Here is a 17659-nt window from a genome sequence, read left to right as displayed (position 1 = left end):
GTTTTTTGAGCATTATCTAATCAACGTTTCCTCGTTTGGTAGTCATAATAGGTCGATGAGAATATACGAGTAAGAAAAAAAAATCAAAATTTTATTCAAAAAATGAAAACAACAAATATTAATAAAAAAAAACTACACGTTCTCGGGACATATCACTTCATTTAATGTAAAATCTTCAGGAGTAGTTGGCAGCTCGTCGACAATTTGTTGACTAAAAGCTAATCCGATCGTATAAGGCAGTTCTTTGTTATTCTTTACGAAATAATCGTTTAAATATTTATCGTAATATCCTTTGCCACGACCTAAACGATAACCATTCTTCGTGAATGCTCGACCAGGTACAATTAGAAGATCTAAACCACCTGAATAAATATTCAAATTAAGTACGGAATCGATCCTGTACGAAAGCTAACCCCCGTAAGCTTTCTCAATTCTGTAGATTTTAAATTACATAATTATGCTTACCAGAGTGAAGAGCTTCTTCTCGAATGTCATTTTCAGAAGGCTGTGGAATATTCCATTTTGTTTTCGGTAGGGTATTTTTTTCTTCGAAACTATTCAGTCTTATCATTTGCATCGAATCGGAATTGTACCTAAAAATAAACAGGAATATGATTAGAATATGATGCATCAGCATAACACAGTGTACCAAAATTTCTTTGTGATTATTATTAAAATAAATGTCGCGAATAAAAACATCGACGAAGAAATAACAATTTTCCACTCGTCTGTGTTTAGTTTAATATTTGATTGAAGATATGTAACAAGTATCAAGGCTGAGATCCAAATTTTGATATTTAGTTCAAATTTATCTATAATTTTTTGCAGTAAAATTGAGATTAAAATTTGGTTCGAAATAATTCATAATATATTGGGGGGGGGGGGGGGGGGGAATTCAACCGAAATAATAAAGGAACCTGTGTCTGCTCCTATTATTTGAAGTCTAGGCAAACGTACCTACATCTAGTTGATGAAAGTTGCGTGGCTTTTAGATGGAAGGCTGAGACTAAGGTGCATTAAAAATGAAAAAAAAATACGAGTAGGTAGTTCAAACATCCACGAAAAAAACTCTTATTCAACACAAATACTCAATAATAAGATAATTTTATCTCGAAAATTGTACTTTTTTCATGTACCTGGGTATAAAGCATATTTTTCCAACACCGAACATGTGTTTTAAAATATTATCCGTCTGAATTTCATCCGGTAAACTGAGATAAATTCCAATTCTGGTTGCCAATAAATACTTCTGATGTTGTAAAAGCTGAAAAGATGAAAAAAAGAGAGAGAATGAGTAGGTACATAACATTTTCATATCTGAGCATAATTTCAGTTTTGATGCAATATTTTTAGAACGACAGGAGACAATAAAAAGAAATCTGATTTTGAAATAGTACATACAAAAATGGCAGTAACGATCGAGCTAAAAATTTCTTTCGAATTCAGCGATGACTTTTAAAATTGAAGAAATGGTGCTAAATAGGCGTAAAAAGTTGTCAGTCTGGGTAACTGGTTGCAAGCCTGCTTCTGTATTGTATTCAATAGACTACATAATAATCGAGCAATTATTATTACCTTATCAGTCACGTAATTAGATTGCGACGATTTCTCTTCGGTACTCATCAGCGATAAGGTTTTTTTGATATCTTGACGGAGTGCATTTTTCATTACCGTTATGTTACTCGTCATCATAGACTGAAATAAAAAGAAAAAAAACTCAATATATGAGATTATAATTTACGAGGATTATGCCTGCATTAAATACGAGTATTAATTAGGTACTTATTCGTTTTCAAAGTCTTTTTCTTACAACTGTAAAAATCGTGTGGTTTATTTATTAAATTTTTTCAAATAGAATGAACATATGAGGGCTTATTGTGTAGTTCGGTGGGGAGGGGGGGGGGTTGTATCAAAAAATTAAGTTTGAATTCGATACCAGCGCCTCTGAAAACCGTACAAAGGTAGATCGAAAGATCAGGCAAAAATTTATCACCTGTCTAAATTTCAAGTGCTAAAGTGTCTTTTTCGATTTTTAGTGAATTTTTGAAAATTTAGACAAAAATGGGTGGAAAAATTAAAATTTTACCAAATTGACCAAGAAAGCTGAAATCTACTTTCGACATGCCAAAACGATTGCAAACTGTTTCAAACCGTTTTGAGCGGTTCTGGAGCCTCCAGCAGATTTTTGAAACTGGAAATTCCCACAAAATGTCATTAAATGGAGTTGGAAAGCCGAAATTTATTCTGCGAACTAATTTCAATACGCTACGAAGTCGACTGCAGGTGGATTTCAAGTCGTTTAGGAGCCTTCAGCAACTTTTTGAAAATTACTGGAGCCTCCAGTAGGATGGAAAGTCGAAATTCATTCTGAAAACTAATTTCAATACGCTACGAAGTCGAATGCAGGTGCATTTCAAGCCGTTTTGGACCCTCCAGCGACTTTTTGAAAAGTACTGGAGCCTCCAGTAAATTGTTGAAACTCGAAAATTTCATTAACGAAAATGGAAAGCCGACTCTGCACTCCAATTTTAACACCCTTTGAAGACGACTTCAGGTAGGTTCAAGTCATTTTGGAGCCTCCAGCAACTTTTTGAAAATTACTGGAATCTCCACCAGATTTTTGAAATTTGAAATTCCCACAACATTTTATCAAATGGAGTCAGCAAGCTGAAATTTTTTTCGCAAACTAATTTCAATACGATATGAAGTCGACTGCATGGTTGTTTCAAATGGTTTTGAAGCTTCCAGCTACTTTCTGGAAATTTCAATTTTTCAAAAAAACGCCATACAACCTTTCAAAAAGTCGCTGGAGGCTCCAAAATGACTTGAACCCACCTGAAGTCGTCTTCAGATGGTGTTAAAATTGGAGTGCAGAGTAAATTTCGGCTTTCCACCTCCATTTGTTTTTCAAAAATCTACTGGAGGCTCCAGTAATTTTCAAAAAGTTGCTGGAGGGTCATTCCACTTCAATTGGGCCAAAAAGTGGTAGGTGGGTTCGGTGATTTTTTTGAAATTTTTCCTGTGCAAAGACCTTCCGAAGGGATGACCAATGGCGCAAATCGCAGCCCTCTAGCCCATTTTTAACGGCAGCCAGGGGGTGTCAAAATTTTCAGTGAACCTAAAATATCATCCATTTCAGTAGTGGATTGCTCGATAACCGCGATACCTACCAAAATGGAACTTTTCCCCATAGTTAGAGGTTTTGAAAGGCTTTTTGGTGATATCATAAAAATCAGTGTTGCCACTTTTTTTCGTACAAAGAATTATAGCTCAAAAAGTTTCAAAACGTAGGTTTCATATCGTTCCGACTCTCAAAAATTCTGAAAAAAATATATTATGGACAACTGTTCATGTTGAACAACATATTAAAAAATTTGGATGGTAACTTGTAACAAAGTCGATTCAAAAAAATTCAAACTTTGCGAAAAAATGCGATTTTTCGATTTAAAACATGAAAAAAAGTTTTGATTGGTAAAGTTGACCTATTTGACCCCTATTTTTACGTATCTGTTGAAAAAGTTGAAAAAACCCCTTCACTCGGTGAAATTAACTCATCAAAAAAAAATCAAAATTCAAAAAAATTCAAAAAAAAGCAAATTTTATTTTTTTTGCTGTGAGTGAGATTTTTATCAACTTTTTCATGAAATACGTCAGAAAGTGGTCAAAATAAGACAACTGAATAAATTTAAACTTTTTTTGATGTTTGAAATTGAAAATTGAATTTTTTTGAATTTTGATTTTTTTGTGATGACTTCATTTTATTGAGTGAAAGGTGTTTTTTCAACTTTTTCAACAGATACGTAAAAATAGGGGTCAAATGGGTCAACTTTACCGATCAAAACTTTTCTTCATGTTTTAAATCAAAAAATCGCATTTTTTCGCAAAGTTTAAATTTTATTAAATCGACTTTGCGCCAAGTTACCATCCCAATTTTTTAATATGTTGTTCAGCATGACAAGTTGTCCATAATATATTTTTTTCAGAATTTTTGAGAGTCGGAACGATATGAAACCTACGTTTTGAAACTTTTTGAGCTAATTCTTTGTACGAAAAAAAGTGGCAACACTGATTTTTATGATATCACCAAAAAGCCTTTCAAAACTTCTAACTATGGGGAAAAGTTCCATTTTGGTAGGTATCGCGGTTATCGAGCAATCCACTGCTGAAATGGATGATATTTTAGGTTCACTGAAAACTTTGACACCCCCTGGCTGCCGTTAAAAATGGGCTAGAGGGCTGCGATTTGCGCCATTGGTCGTCCCTTCGGAAGGTCTTTCCACAGGAAAAATTTCAAAAAAATCACCGAACCCACCTACCACTTTTTGGTCCAATTGACGTGGAATGACCCTGGAGGCTCCAAAACGACCACCTGCAGTCGACTTCGTAGCGTATGAAACTAGTTCGCAGAATGAATTTCGGCTTTCCAACTCCATTTAATGACATTTTGTGGGAATTCCCAGTTTCCAAAATCTGCTGGAGGCTCCAGAACTGTTCAAAACGGTTTGAAACTGTTCCAATCGATTTGGCAAGTCAAAAATAGAGCATCCCAAATTTCATCTTTCTTGGTCAATTTGGTAAAATTTTGATTTTTCTCCTCATTTTTGGCCTAGATTTGATTTTTAAAAATTCACCGAAATTCGAAAAGGGCACGCACTTAAAATTTTGAGAAGTGATAAATTTTTGCCTGATTTTTCGATCTACTTTTGTACGGTTTAAAAAATTTCGTGCAACTCCTATGTTGGAACGCAAAATCTGCGATTTCAGCTTGCCTGTCATTCAAAATGGCTCCCATTTTGTTAGCCGGCCACTTGAGGATAAAGGCTACAAATGTTTCTTAGGACTCCCCCAGACACAAAAATTATAAAAAAGCACGTTTTTTGCAAGATTTTGATTTTTTGAGCGTGTTGGCACCGATTTTTGAGCTCCAAAAAATATATACTATGTTATACTCGTACCTTAGGGTGTAACTAATTTATGAAAAAATTTAGAGGAAGGGACCTTCCCCATTTTTTAAATTAAATTTTTGAAATTTTCAAACCGCCCCCCCTCCCCACATTAAAAAAACCTTGAATATGGAAATTTTTTTGAAAAAAATTATTTTACATACGAAGAGTGATATTCCAAAACTCGCTTTGTCCATTTTCACAACTTTTCAGGAAAGAGGAAAAACAGTTTTTCTTTAAACGGGTAAATTGGCTTTTTAGGCGAGTTTAGCACTTTATTTGGGTGGATTTATGATGTAGGAGTGTAGGTATACACTTCATCCACTAAATACTGCTGAAAAAAATTTCAATAAAAATGGACAAAGCGCGTTTTGGAACATTATTTTTTTTTTAATTTTTAGTGAATTGGCTATTTAGGTGAGTTTAACGTCTCATTTTGGTAGGTTGATGATGTAGGAATGTGAGTTAATACTTCATCTATCAGGTACTGCTGAAAACCCAACTTTGATAAAAATGGACAAAGCGAGTTTTGGAATATCACTCTTCATACGCACATATGCAGGTACCTAGTGACCATTTTCCATGAAAGTTTCAACATTTTTGGACCATCCTCACTGGAGAACGGGAATTTTGAATTTTGAGCACGTATGGGTAGATTTTTCGGGTTGGGGTTGGGGTTGGGGTTGGGGTTGTGGTTAGGGTTGGGAGGAGGGGTGGAATCGACTCAAAAAAAATTCAGGAAGGGTTTACATCAAAACTAGCATTCTGGGCGAATTTTGACAAAATTGGAAGAAGTGCAGTACATGATTTTTATTATTTTTTTTTTAATTTGAACAAATTTAAATAGAGGAGCGAGGGGAGGGATAAGTGCCCCCGATAGAAATTTGAGAAGAAATGACCTTACTGAAAAATGCACTACTGGAAAAAAATGGTGATGTAGAATTTGTACCTCTTCAGTGTCTTTCATTAGTTCATCAAAATTTGCATTGTTTTCGAGTAGGTACATTATTTGTTCCACAAATGAAGGGGGGGGGGTAAAAAATTCCAACTCATCAACAACATTGATATGGGTATCGGATTATGTGTTTTTAGAGACCCATGATTCCGATTCTGAAAACCGTTTCACCCAAAAATTAAAAATATGTAGGTACTTAAGTCCCACTCTGGATTGAAAGAAGAGGGGCTTGGACCCGAAATTTCAAAAAATCCAATATGGGTATCAAATTCTAGTTTTTCAGAGATTTTCACTCTGAAGTTGATGACTCTTTACCCCAAATATAAAAACGACCCTCAAAGACGGGGGGGGGGGGGGCTCAAAATGTTGAATTGTGCGATAGTAAAAAATCTAGCCCTTTTGGGAGCACAGTCTAGACCACAGTTGAATTTTTTCCTAGTCGCTAATCTTCTCAAGGAAGGAGTCATTTTCTCCTCAACTTCAATCTGGCATATTGTGGGGCCCTACTCTTTCAGAAAAAAGGTAAACTGTGCATCTTTGAAATTGTCTTCAGAAATGATTTTTGAAATTTGAATCTGTTTGAAAAGCTCTTCAAGATCTGATATTTTTACATTTTGAGGTAGGTAGATTTCTTTTCACTCTATAATAAAAATGACTTTTTTGCATAGATAAGCATACCTCTTGAATTTCTGTCTAGAACACCTGGGTTTGGGTACTCATTTTATTAAAATACCTATCCAATTTTTTAAAAATGTGCATAGGTAGGTGTAGGTACTTTTTAAGAAAATATTTTAAAATTTAAAGCCGGATTTATAATTAAATAAAACATAACTATTTAATTACCAATATTTCGACAAGATTACTTTACCTTTTTAAAACTGCGCGGTGTAAAAGTTAATCATACCTAATTAAATTTTAATTGTGGTTTGGCTTAAAACCGCCAATATCTATTTTTATTATTTTAAATGTACCTTAAGTAAGGTACTGTATAATGGGTATGATCGACGTCAGCCATTTTGGTTGTCTCACGTCGTTGTGTACATTCGTCGATAGTAAATGTTGTATAAGTGTGAGTAAGTCTCACCCACACTTATACAACATTTACTATCGACGAATGTACACAACGACGCGAGACAACCAAAATGACTGACGTCGATCATACCTATTATACAGTACCCTACCTTAAGTATAAAAAAAAATTATTTTAAAACATCTCCACTCACACGAATCAAGTTTGGGTTTTTACCATCTACGACTTCGAACATACAAGCGAACGTTAAAATTGCACAAAAGCTTAAATTGGTACCATGTTCCATTTGTGATAATCAGGAATACTACAAGATTTCAATAGTATACACATTAAATACTACAGGTAAACGACAATTTAACATTAGTATAGACAAATTCACCCATGTAAATCGTAAAACCATGACACGAGACCTATACTATGTATTATGCACCGAAAGGTACAAAGGTAACAGGCTATCAGTACTTGGTATTCACATATAAATACATTATCTGCCAATTATCAAGTTATCTGTCTGACAAACTAATTAACCGCAGATAAAGCCCTCTCGAGCTAATGCTATTAAAGCACGATTTAAGGTACGTATATAAGTCGATATACGGCTTAAATAAATTTAATCCATCATCGCGTAGGTACTCGTAATTCGCGAAATCGAATACACTATTATTATAAAGCCGGCTAATTAATACACGAAAGGTAGATAGGTATAGGTTTTAGGTCAGAGTCAGAGGTAGATATACAGTGAAGGAAAACAAGAAACAATATGGGAAAATTTTCATTTAAAAATAATCAATTTACTTATAATTACTTTCACAAGCAATCACACCTACGTTGATTCGCTTCTGCATTGAAAAGGCTTATATAGGTAATATTTATAGGGACGGATTATCACAATATCATTTATCAAGAATAATGAATTGCCGGACTGCCGAACGTAGATACAAATTTGGTATGCAAAAGGTAAAGGTAAAAGTGCTAATTAATTTCCGATTGACTGCTCTGGCCGTGAAACAATTTCCAACTAGATTGCAACGTGTATGTGTAGGTAGGTTTGGCAAATATAGGCCTATAGGTATAGTTATTATGAGGAAAATTTAGCCTTAGCCTGCGCATTTATTCGATTCAGTTATGGACCTATTGAAAAAGGAAATCTGTACATGGAACGTGAAACTAAAACCATAAAATACTTTGCTCTTGCAGCTTAACTAAGTTAGAGGTGCAGTGCACAGATGTGCCGAAGGCCACACCTTCGGAGGTTCTGTAATTAAGTATCCAATTTATTGTTATAATGGGTAGTTTGGAAGAATGAAAAATGTATCTTACTTCGTGGGTACAATGTAAACGGTGGAAATGCTGCTTTCCCTTTATATTTTTTTACTCGAATGTGATGATAATACCTAATCAGTCAATTTAGAACGAAACAACAATATTATAGGCAGTAGACACCTTATCAAAAATTCTAAAAGCGTACAACAAATTGTAGAAAAGTATAAAAAAATGAAAATCTCAACGAAATTTCAAAATAGAACAAGAAATTGCTGTTGGAAAAATAAAGAACGACAATGCCCTGCTTAGATATCAACAACAATCTACTGGGGCGCTAGTGTGTAGTATAATCAAATTTTCAATTTTGTAGAAATAAAAAAATTGTTTCATAGTATCAAAAGAAAGGTTTTATTTTATTTTTATTTTATTTTTTTCAAGAAAGTGAAAAGGGAAACCCAAAAAATATTTTTAAAAAATGGTAAACTTATTTCCTAATTTTTAAGTTTTTTTTATTTTTTATTCCAAGGATCATTAATAAAATTAAGAAATTGAGTAAAATTTCATCAGCATTGAGTAAAACTGGGTAGACATGGCTCAAAGTATTGTTAAAACTGAACTTGTCAAAAAGTAATCAGTAAAAAGGAAAATAAAAATTAATATAGTCCGGCATATGACAATAGGAGTAATTGCACCCCCCCCCCGGTCGATCCTCCGGGACAACTTTTTTCTTAAAGGGGGAGTCCTAAGGAACATTTCTAGCTCTTGTACTCAAAAAAAAAGTGGCCCTACATGCAAAATTGCGGCCATTTTGATTGACAGGTCAGCCGAATTCGCAGATTTTGCGTTTCAACATAGGACTTGCACGAAATTTTTCAAACTTTACAAAGGTAGATCGAAAGATTGTGCAAAAATTTATCACCTGTCAAAATTTCAAGTGCTAAAATGCCTTTTTCGATTTTTGGTGAATTTTTGAAAATCGAATTTAGGCCAAAAACGAGGGAAAAAATCAAAATTTTACCAAATTGACCAAGAAAGCTAAAATTTGGGATATCCCCTATTTTCGACATGCCAAATCGATTGGAAACGGTTTCAACCCGTTTTGAGCAGTTCTGGAGCCTCCAGCAGATTTTTGAAACTCGAAATTCCCACAAAATTCCATCAAATTGGAGTTGTAAAGCTGAAATTTATTCTAAAAACTAATTTAAATACGCTACGAAGTACTGCAGGTGAAAATTTTAACAAAATTTCATCAAATGGAGATGGAAAGCTGAAATTTACTCTACACTACAATTTTAACACCCTCTGAAGACGACTTCAGGTGGGTTCAAATCATTTTAGAGCCTCCAGCGACTTTTTTGAAAATTACTGGAGCCTCCAGTAGATTTTTGAAACTTGAAATTTCCCTCAACATTAATTTATCAAATGGAGTTGGCAAGCTGAAATTCACTTCGCAGACTACGTGGTGGTTTCAAATGGTTTTGAAGCTTTCAGCTACTTCTAGGAAATTTCAATTTTCCAAAAAAAGTCATACAACCTTTCAAAAAGTCGCTAGAGGCTCCAAAACGACTTGAAATCCACCAACAGTCAACTTCGTAGCGTATTGAAATTAGTTTGCAGAATGAATTTCGACTCTCCACCTCAGTTTGATGAAATGTTGGAGAAATTTCAAGTTTCAAAAATCTACCTCCGAGGCTCCAGTAATTTTTAAAAAAGTCGCTAGAGGCTGTAAAATGACTTTAACCCACCTGAAGTCGTTTTCAGAGGGTGTTAGAATTGGAGTGCAGAGTAAATTTCAGGTTTCCATCTGCATTTGATGAAATTTTGTGAAAATTTAAAGTTTAAAAAATCTGCTGGAGACTTCAGGAATTTTTAAAAAGTCACTGGAGGCTCCAAAACGACTTGAAATTCACCTGCAGTACTTCGTAGCGTATTGAAATTAGTTTTTAGAATAAATTTCGGCTTTACAACTCCAATTTGATGGAATTTTGTGGGAATTTCGAGTTTCAAAAATCTGCTGGAGGCACCAGAACTGCTCAAAACGGGTTGAAACCGTTTCCAATCGATTTGTCATGTCGAAAATAGGGTATATCCCAAATTTCAGCTTTCTTGGTCAATTTGGTAAAATTTTGATTTTTTCCCTCATTTTTGGCCTAAATTCGATTTTCCAAAATTCACCAAAAATCGAAAAACGCACTTTAGCACTTGAAATTTTGACAGGTGATAAATTTTAGCATGATCTTTCGATCTACCTTTGTAAAGTTTGAAAAATTTCGTGCAAGTCCTATGTTGAAACGCAAAATCTGCGATTTCGGCTGGCCTGTCAATCAAAATGGCCGCCATTTTGTAAGTAAGGTCATCTTTTTTTTGAGCAAGTTTGCTTTAAAATGTTCCTTAGGATGTCCCCTTTAAGAAAAAAGTTGTCCCGGAGGATCGTCGGTGGGGGGGGGGGTGCAATTACTCCTATTGTCATATGCCGGACTATAAAAGATGATAAAGTGTATCAAAACTTGATATGAGCAAATCACAAAAATTGCCTAAATAATGAAAATATTTAATATTTTCAACAGTCAAAGGTTATAAAAATTCAAGAAGGATTTACTCAAAACTGCACCAAAGTATCACAAAAATTGATTAAACTGAGACTGACTCAGGGGAAGAATATGATCGGATTGGATCCGGTCTTATCACCAATCAGGTCATTCAGGTCTAATTGGATCAAGGAAATATCTGGATTTGAGCAGGTCATTTGGCATTTAGGTCTCACCAGGTCTATTCAGACCTGATTAGATCCAACCAAATCTTTCCTATTTGATTGGATCTGGTCAGATCCAATCAGGTCTCACCATTGAATCTGATCAGGTTTGATCATACATGTCATTCAGGTTTCATCAGATCCGTTCAGATATGATTAGATCCAACCGCGTCTTTCCTCTGCCCAATGGGCCAAGGGTAAATGAATGGACCTGATTAGGCCAGAACAGATCCAATTGGGTACTATTTTTCAATTGAATCTGATCAGGTCTGAACAGAATTGGATCTAGGTAATGTCCGGATCTGATGTGATCTGATCAATTATAGGTCATACTGGTCTCATTATTCAAATCTGGACTCTGGTCAGGTCCAAATCCAATCATGGGTTTTCCTTTTAGTTCTGCTAAAGGGAAAATTATTGGATCTGATCAGGTCTGAACAGGATTGGATGTAGGTAATGTCCGGATCTGATATGATCTGATAAATTATAGGTCATACTGGTCTCATTATTCAAATCTAGACTCTGGTCAGGTTCAAATCCAATCATGGGTTTTCCTTTTAGTTCTGCTAAGGGGAAAATTATTGGATCTCATCGGTCTGAACAGATCTGATCAAGTCACATCAAAGAAGATCTCAGCTTTAGCTGACCTCTCTCCTAAGCCCAAGATCTAATCTCTCCTCCTTCAAATTTTAACCTCAAGACTGGTTGGGGGTCCTTGCGATATGGAGAAAAGAGGAAAGTTGTAGTACTTCTCTAGGCAAGTACCAGATAACTCCCAGAATTGGTGGTGGGGAACTGGGGACCCTTTGCAATCGCCTTGGGGGTATGGGTAGAGCGAACAACCTGTCTCACTCCCCTCCCCTCCCCTCCCCTATCTAGGATTAAGATTATAAAAGTGTAAGATATAATTATGTAATGTGCGTAGACGTAGATTATTGGTCTTACTTAATCTCTTAATCTTCCATTAGATGTGAGTTGTAAATATATTTTGAAATAAAATCCCCACCCCTGGCGTGGATAGGGGACCAAAACAAATCTAAACAGATCTAATCCGAAATCCGATCAAAACATTGATTTGACCAGATCTGATTAAGTGATTAGGTCTGGTCAAGTCTAATCAGATCAAATTGCATCCAGGAAATCTTTGGGCTTGATCACATCTGATCAGATACAATCATTTTCCGCAGTTCAGTAGTTAAAAAATTCCACAAGTGGGAGAGTTGGCAAAATTAAGCAAATTTCTTCAAAAAAAAAAAAAAAAAAAATTGACCTAGAATTTTATTTAAAAAAGCATGCAAACTTAGTTATGATAATGATAAATTGAGAAGTTCTTGAAGTTGATGTGACAAATAATATCATCAAAATAGCATAAATTTTACAAAAATATCACAAGATATCGCGAAAAACTAAACAATTTCAACAAGAAAAATCTTCAAAAATTGTTAAAATTTCAGTAAGATTGAATAAAAAACAAACTTAATGTTGAAATTTACACAAAACGTCGCAGAAGCTTGTTGATAAAATTATTTAATTGGATAAAGTGTACAGAAATCAGCAAAACACAGTAGGCTACCTCTTACCTTTTTTTTTTTTTTTTTTTTTTTTTTTTAAGCCTAATTATTAATTGCTTCAAAATTTATGAAATAAAATGACACAAAAACAGTCCGGAATTACTAAAAGTTGAAGTAGGTACCATAATACTTCAAAAAATGTCAGACACATTTAAAATAATTGCAGAAAAATACAAAAATTTATGAAATACATATCATTAAAATGAAATTAAGTTTTGTCAGAAGTGAGAGCCACAAAAAAACAGAACAATTGACATAAAAATGAAAATTATAAGAAATTGTTGAAATCCCAATCAAACTTCAGAACATTTTTGAAACTTATTAAAATGACATAAAGACCATTATTAAAAATGAGAAAACAGGCGATAAAATAGTTTGGAATTGAGCGAAACATAACAAAACCACTTTAAAAGTGATGGTATTCCTACTAGCTAAAATTGTTTTAATGTTTTCTTAAAATGTTACCAACTCCAAGACTCCAAAAAAAAAAAAAAAAAAATTAAAAATGATTGTTGAACTGAAGTGTTTGATTAAACACGTGCTTTCAGCGAAATGGTACAAAGTCACTTATCATTGCTTGATCAGGTCAGATGGTCTGATCATTTACATATTCAGGTTTCATCTGCTCATAAACCTTTCTTTTTCATTGAACTTGTTAAAAATTAAAAATAAAATGCAAGTAACAATTTTCCAGACATGTATCTTACCTATCTAAGTAGTGGTTTGTTTATAGAGTCAGAAATTTTAGCTCTAACTCAAAACCCTGATTAAATTTTTAAAAAACCAACTGCTCATTAATTTTTATTAGGTTTCCAGGGAATCATTAAATTATGTAATTTAGCTGATTTTTTCGAATAAACTAAGACTTATCTATTTTTATCGAATTCTCCAATGAATTAATACCTAAATCAAAAATACGAGTAAATTCAATCAGTGCTTCACTCACCTAGAACAAAAGTAGCAGTACATCAAGTTCAACAATTGGCAATATTTCCAACAACTTCAAGCACAATTTTTTCAGTATTTGGTTTTGGTAAATGATCAGTCGATGGCAACCGTATAGCCTATTCGTTCATTTGATTAATTTGTTCAGTAAAAGGTTGAGGTAGGTCATAGACAGATGAAGATGATAGGTCTCTGGTACACGAGCGTGGATGGCTGATGAAACACATCAGTCAAAAAGATAAGATGTTAGGTGATCTGAAACAAAATGAAAATAGCATGTTATCGTACAGATTCATTTACTATTATAAATTCATAGAAGTAGAAGAAATGATTTAAAATCGAAAACAGTACCCGAACAAAATGTATTAATTTTGACCTCACAGCTGTTCATGAAAGGGGTTCCATCAAATTACAAAACACCTCCCAGCTCGTGTACGCCTACACCAACAGTTTCATATTTTCAGCTTCAATTTGATGAGAGCAATAATGAGTAATAATCTCGTAGATCGTCGTGGGTGGAATCATTAGCCAGATAACGTTATCACTACAAAATTAATAAAGTTCGGGTACCATATTAAAAATTATCAGATAAATAGTCGAATACCGAATTAGAATAAGTTTCAGTTTACCTCATTGTCCTCAATTTATCGTCGAAGAATCCAAGACTCGAGGCTTGAATTTTTTCACTCACAAAAGACTATACGAAATGGAATAAAAAAATAAAATAAAACACGGTAAGTCGGTAAAAATTCTCGGACTAGAACTGATAAGAACAGGTGAGATAAGAATATAAAAGAAATACCTCCGGTATTATGGTAATGGTGTGTGAGTCAACGCTGGCCGAGAGGAGAAGAGGGGGCTTAAAAAACACACTCGAACGACGACCGACTGATTCAGTACTTGATTCGCACGTCGCTACCTTCGCCTTCACCACCGGCCCACCGCATCAAACTAAGGGCAACGCACCGAGCTCACGAGCCGGACGAATCAGCAGCTGAATCAAACTGGACGAACGAAACACGGGGCGCGCACAGCACCCGCACCCGCGCACCACTACAAGCGCATGCCAGCCGTCAGCAACAGCGAGACCGTTTCTGTCTGGCAGTGCTTGCCCATCAGCCTCAGCCGTGCCGTAGGTTTTCGCTGTGGTTGTGGTCGTGGCTCGTCCTCGTCTTCGTGTATGTGTGAAAATCGTTACCGTGTCCGACGTCCGTTGAATTGAATCGAATGTGAACGCTGTTCGAGTCGTGTGCTGGTGAAGTACACGTGCGTTTAGATAAAAAATTTTTTCATCCAAGATATCGGTGTGAAAAAACTCGCTTTATTAATTATTAATTTATGAATACCGTTGACGGTTATTTGTTTTTTAATTCGTACGCGAAAACGTTAAGCAAAGCCCTGGTGGCTTCCAGGTTTCAATTTTAGTAGAGATCATCAATCGTGCCATCGTAGAGTTTTATTTCAACTGTTGCGCGAGGTTCCTTAGTGATTTCCTATCCATTACGAGGTATATAAAGCTCGACGTCTTTTGCAGTATATTGAAATCTCAAATTTCAGGTAATTATTATAGCTCACATCTCGAGTACCTATTTTCTTTCTTAGATGTACGTGAATTATTATTGGGAATACAAATGAACTTGTGTAATTAATACACCGCTAATGCTACGCTATATGTGAGCTAAAACTTATAATATAGCTGCATATGTAGATACTTTGTTTGTATAATTACATTCAGGTAAATAATCGTAACACAAACTACAAAGTAGCGCAGTCTCGTACACATCGTTCATTTGTAGCTCTCTAAGCTAATTATGTTATATGTACATAATATATTCGTGCATTCGTCAATTTTATTCACAAAGAAACATGCACGATTTGCTATTTTTTTGCTTTATTGTTAGATGTTCTTCGTTCATTGTTCGGTTTCTGCCGAGTATTTTGCTTCGGTCGTTAGAGACCGGAAGCCCCGCTGATTTGCATAGCTGTTTATTTCAAAGTCGAGAGCTCGAGCTGCCTCCTCCAGTGTCATGTATCAGTCATCCCTCGTCTTCTTACCGGTGTTCAAAATTTGCCACAACAGAATCCAGAATCCAGATTACAGACGCATATATTTGAATATTCAATGTTTTTAGTACCTACGTTGGTTCATCAACGAGCAACGACTACGACGACGACGAAGAAATTGGAATTTATTTATAGAAAATGTGTCTGGAAGTCGATTCGAACTCGAGATTGAATGAAATTCCATTATTGTTGGTCGTAGAAATATCGCTGAAAAGAAATTATCATCAGCCTATGAGACTGCCACTGGATGGCTTGATTTTTGCGAAACGAAAACGGAAAACCTAGGCTAGCATTTTTTATCTCACCAAGTCGACTGTCGAGTTGTTTAGTTTAGTCTACGAGCGATGAAAAGAGAAGGCGAAGGTGTCAGGTGTGCAAATGCTCGGTGGTAAAATTAGGATGTGGTTTGCGGTGGTGGTTTAGTATACTGAATTTTAAAACTAGTTGATAAATATTTAATGAGTAATCTTCGCATCTCTAACGTATTACTAGGTACCAAGATTGGTTCACCAGGTACATATAAATTCGCGTACCTATATTCGGAAATAGCTGTCAAAAGTTGAATCTTGCTCACAAGTCGAATTCGAATACGATGAAATCAAATAGGTACAATAATCAAAGCACCGAATATGTAGTAAATAACGAAAAAAACCGTATAGAAAATGCACATCGAAGCTCTGGGGAATACCTAAAAAATAAGGTCATACCCTTTTTTTTTCCTTCTCTAAATCTAAATGAATAGTTCAGCTGTGGAACGTTAACAGTATCTACTTATTCATCGTTTATATACTTAGGTAGCAAAAATAGTAAACACATCGAGTCGTTGAATATGTGTAGAGCTTTTGCCTTTGGCTTTAGTCTACTCGTACTCTATACTTTCAGGGGGTATAAAAATATGAAGAAAATTTCGCAATATTATTATGAAACTTTGCTCTTACGAGGATTATTTTTTAATGTGAATTACGAGTATTGCACGACGTTATATGCTGGAATTCAGCGGTATTGGGGGAATTACTTTTCGTGCATTTTGGTATTTTATATATGGATTTCGTGGTGGCGAGGAAATGGAGAATTGAACTAAACCACGTCTTGTGCTGATAATATTAGTGAGATGATGAAGTTTACTCATTTGTGTTTATTTTTCCGAGGTAATTTAATTTTTATCTCGCTACGTAGTACGTAGCTCTTCGAATATCATTTTTGTATCAAATTATGAGGAATTGAATCACCCCCCCCCCGTTTTCGCTCCTTGTATGGTGTATTAGGTGTTGTGGGTATCTTATTTGTAGGGGATTAGAGTTTCATTTTCATTACTTGATAACGAGGAATATATAGCGTCTTATTTTCAAATTAGAAAGTTGGATTAAGTTGGGGTTCTCGTATCAAAGTTTGGTTGATGAGATTTTAGCATTTGGTCTGTGTTGGTTAATTTCTATACGTACTCGTATCTTCATCTTCAATGGGAGAACTTTTTTTTTCAATTTTAAATTTAAATGCCTTCTTGAGTAGGTTTTTTTGACGAGTTCAGTGATTCCAACTGGTGAAAGGCAGGGAATTTCACCCTTCCGGAAAATGTCAGCTAAATTTGAAATTTTTACATCAAAATTTTAAGGAAAAAAAGATGCCCGTATTTTTCCTTCTTCTATCCGTTTTTTTTTTTTTTACCTCAATTTCCAAAAAAAAAAAAATCAATTTCTTTTCAAAATGTCCAAAAAAGAGGAGGGAAAAACTTGTGATTTCAACGGGACCTGGACTGTGAGTGAATTTTGTAATGAGCGAGCATAGTCTGAACACCCCCCCCCTCCCTACCCAAAATTTCAGCTGTCCAAGTGGATTTTTCGAGTTTTGACAATTTTTTTAAAAAATCTCTGATGGTTTATGTTTTTTTTTCAAGTAGGTATGAAGATTTATTCAGTAATAATGATGAAAATTAGTCCTAAAACAAAATATCAACCCCTCAAATCCGAATTGCACTCTTTCGGGCCATTCTGGAGCTCACAGCGTGATTTTCAATTTCTCTAGAACTTGCGGAAATCAACTTTTTTGGAAGGGGGGCGGAAGGACCTAATCCCAAGAGGGTGTGAAAATTTTAATTCTTTTGGAGAGCTAAAAATTGAATTTATGGCTTGTAATCGA

General features: G+C 35.0%; 2 protein-coding genes across 8 annotated transcripts in view; one reads left to right on the top strand and one right to left on the bottom strand.

Annotated features, from left to right (window-relative positions):
- Positions 1–70: 70 nt before the first annotated feature.
- On the bottom strand, positions 71–14243 carry Mthfs (methenyltetrahydrofolate synthetase). 4 transcript variants are annotated; one of them, XM_065362652.1, is made up of 7 exons: positions 14089–14243; positions 13811–14003; positions 13461–13714; positions 1576–1695; positions 1137–1264; positions 466–593; positions 71–362 (listed from the first exon to the last, which is right to left on the bottom strand). In XM_065362652.1, exons 4-7 carry the CDS (start codon positions 1690–1692, stop codon positions 133–135), a joined length of 603 nt encoding a protein of 200 aa, XP_065218724.1. In that variant the 5' UTR covers positions 1693–1695; positions 13461–13714; positions 13811–14003; positions 14089–14243; the 3' UTR covers positions 71–132. The 4 variants fall into 4 exon arrangements, with proteins under 4 accessions (XP_065218724.1, XP_065218725.1, XP_065218722.1 ...); XM_065362653.1 differs by lacking the exons at positions 13461–13714; positions 13811–14003; positions 14089–14243 and adding an exon at positions 8249–8422; XM_065362650.1 differs by lacking the exons at positions 13461–13714; positions 13811–14003; positions 14089–14243 and adding an exon at positions 7122–7345.
- A 297-nt stretch (positions 14244–14540) lies between these two features.
- Trpm (transient receptor potential cation channel, subfamily M) overlaps positions 14541–17659 on the top strand; it is a 91396-nt gene continuing 88277 nt past the window's right edge. For 2 of the 4 annotated variants that reach the window (XM_065362640.1, XM_065362639.1), the window contains exon 1: positions 14543–15016. The gene's annotated coding sequence lies outside the window, so the exon portion shown is untranslated. Of the gene's footprint in view, positions 15017–17659 lie in introns of all 4 variants that reach the window. The other 2 variants (XM_065362635.1, XM_065362637.1) reach the window with 2 other exon arrangements.

This window comes from Planococcus citri, chromosome 4 (genome assembly GCF_950023065.1).
Source record: "Planococcus citri chromosome 4, ihPlaCitr1.1, whole genome shotgun sequence".
In the NCBI taxonomy this organism is placed as follows: Eukaryota; Metazoa; Arthropoda; class Insecta; order Hemiptera; family Pseudococcidae; genus Planococcus; species Planococcus citri.
The sequence above is the reverse complement of the archived record's forward strand: the minus strand, read 5'-3'. Positions and strand labels throughout refer to the sequence as shown.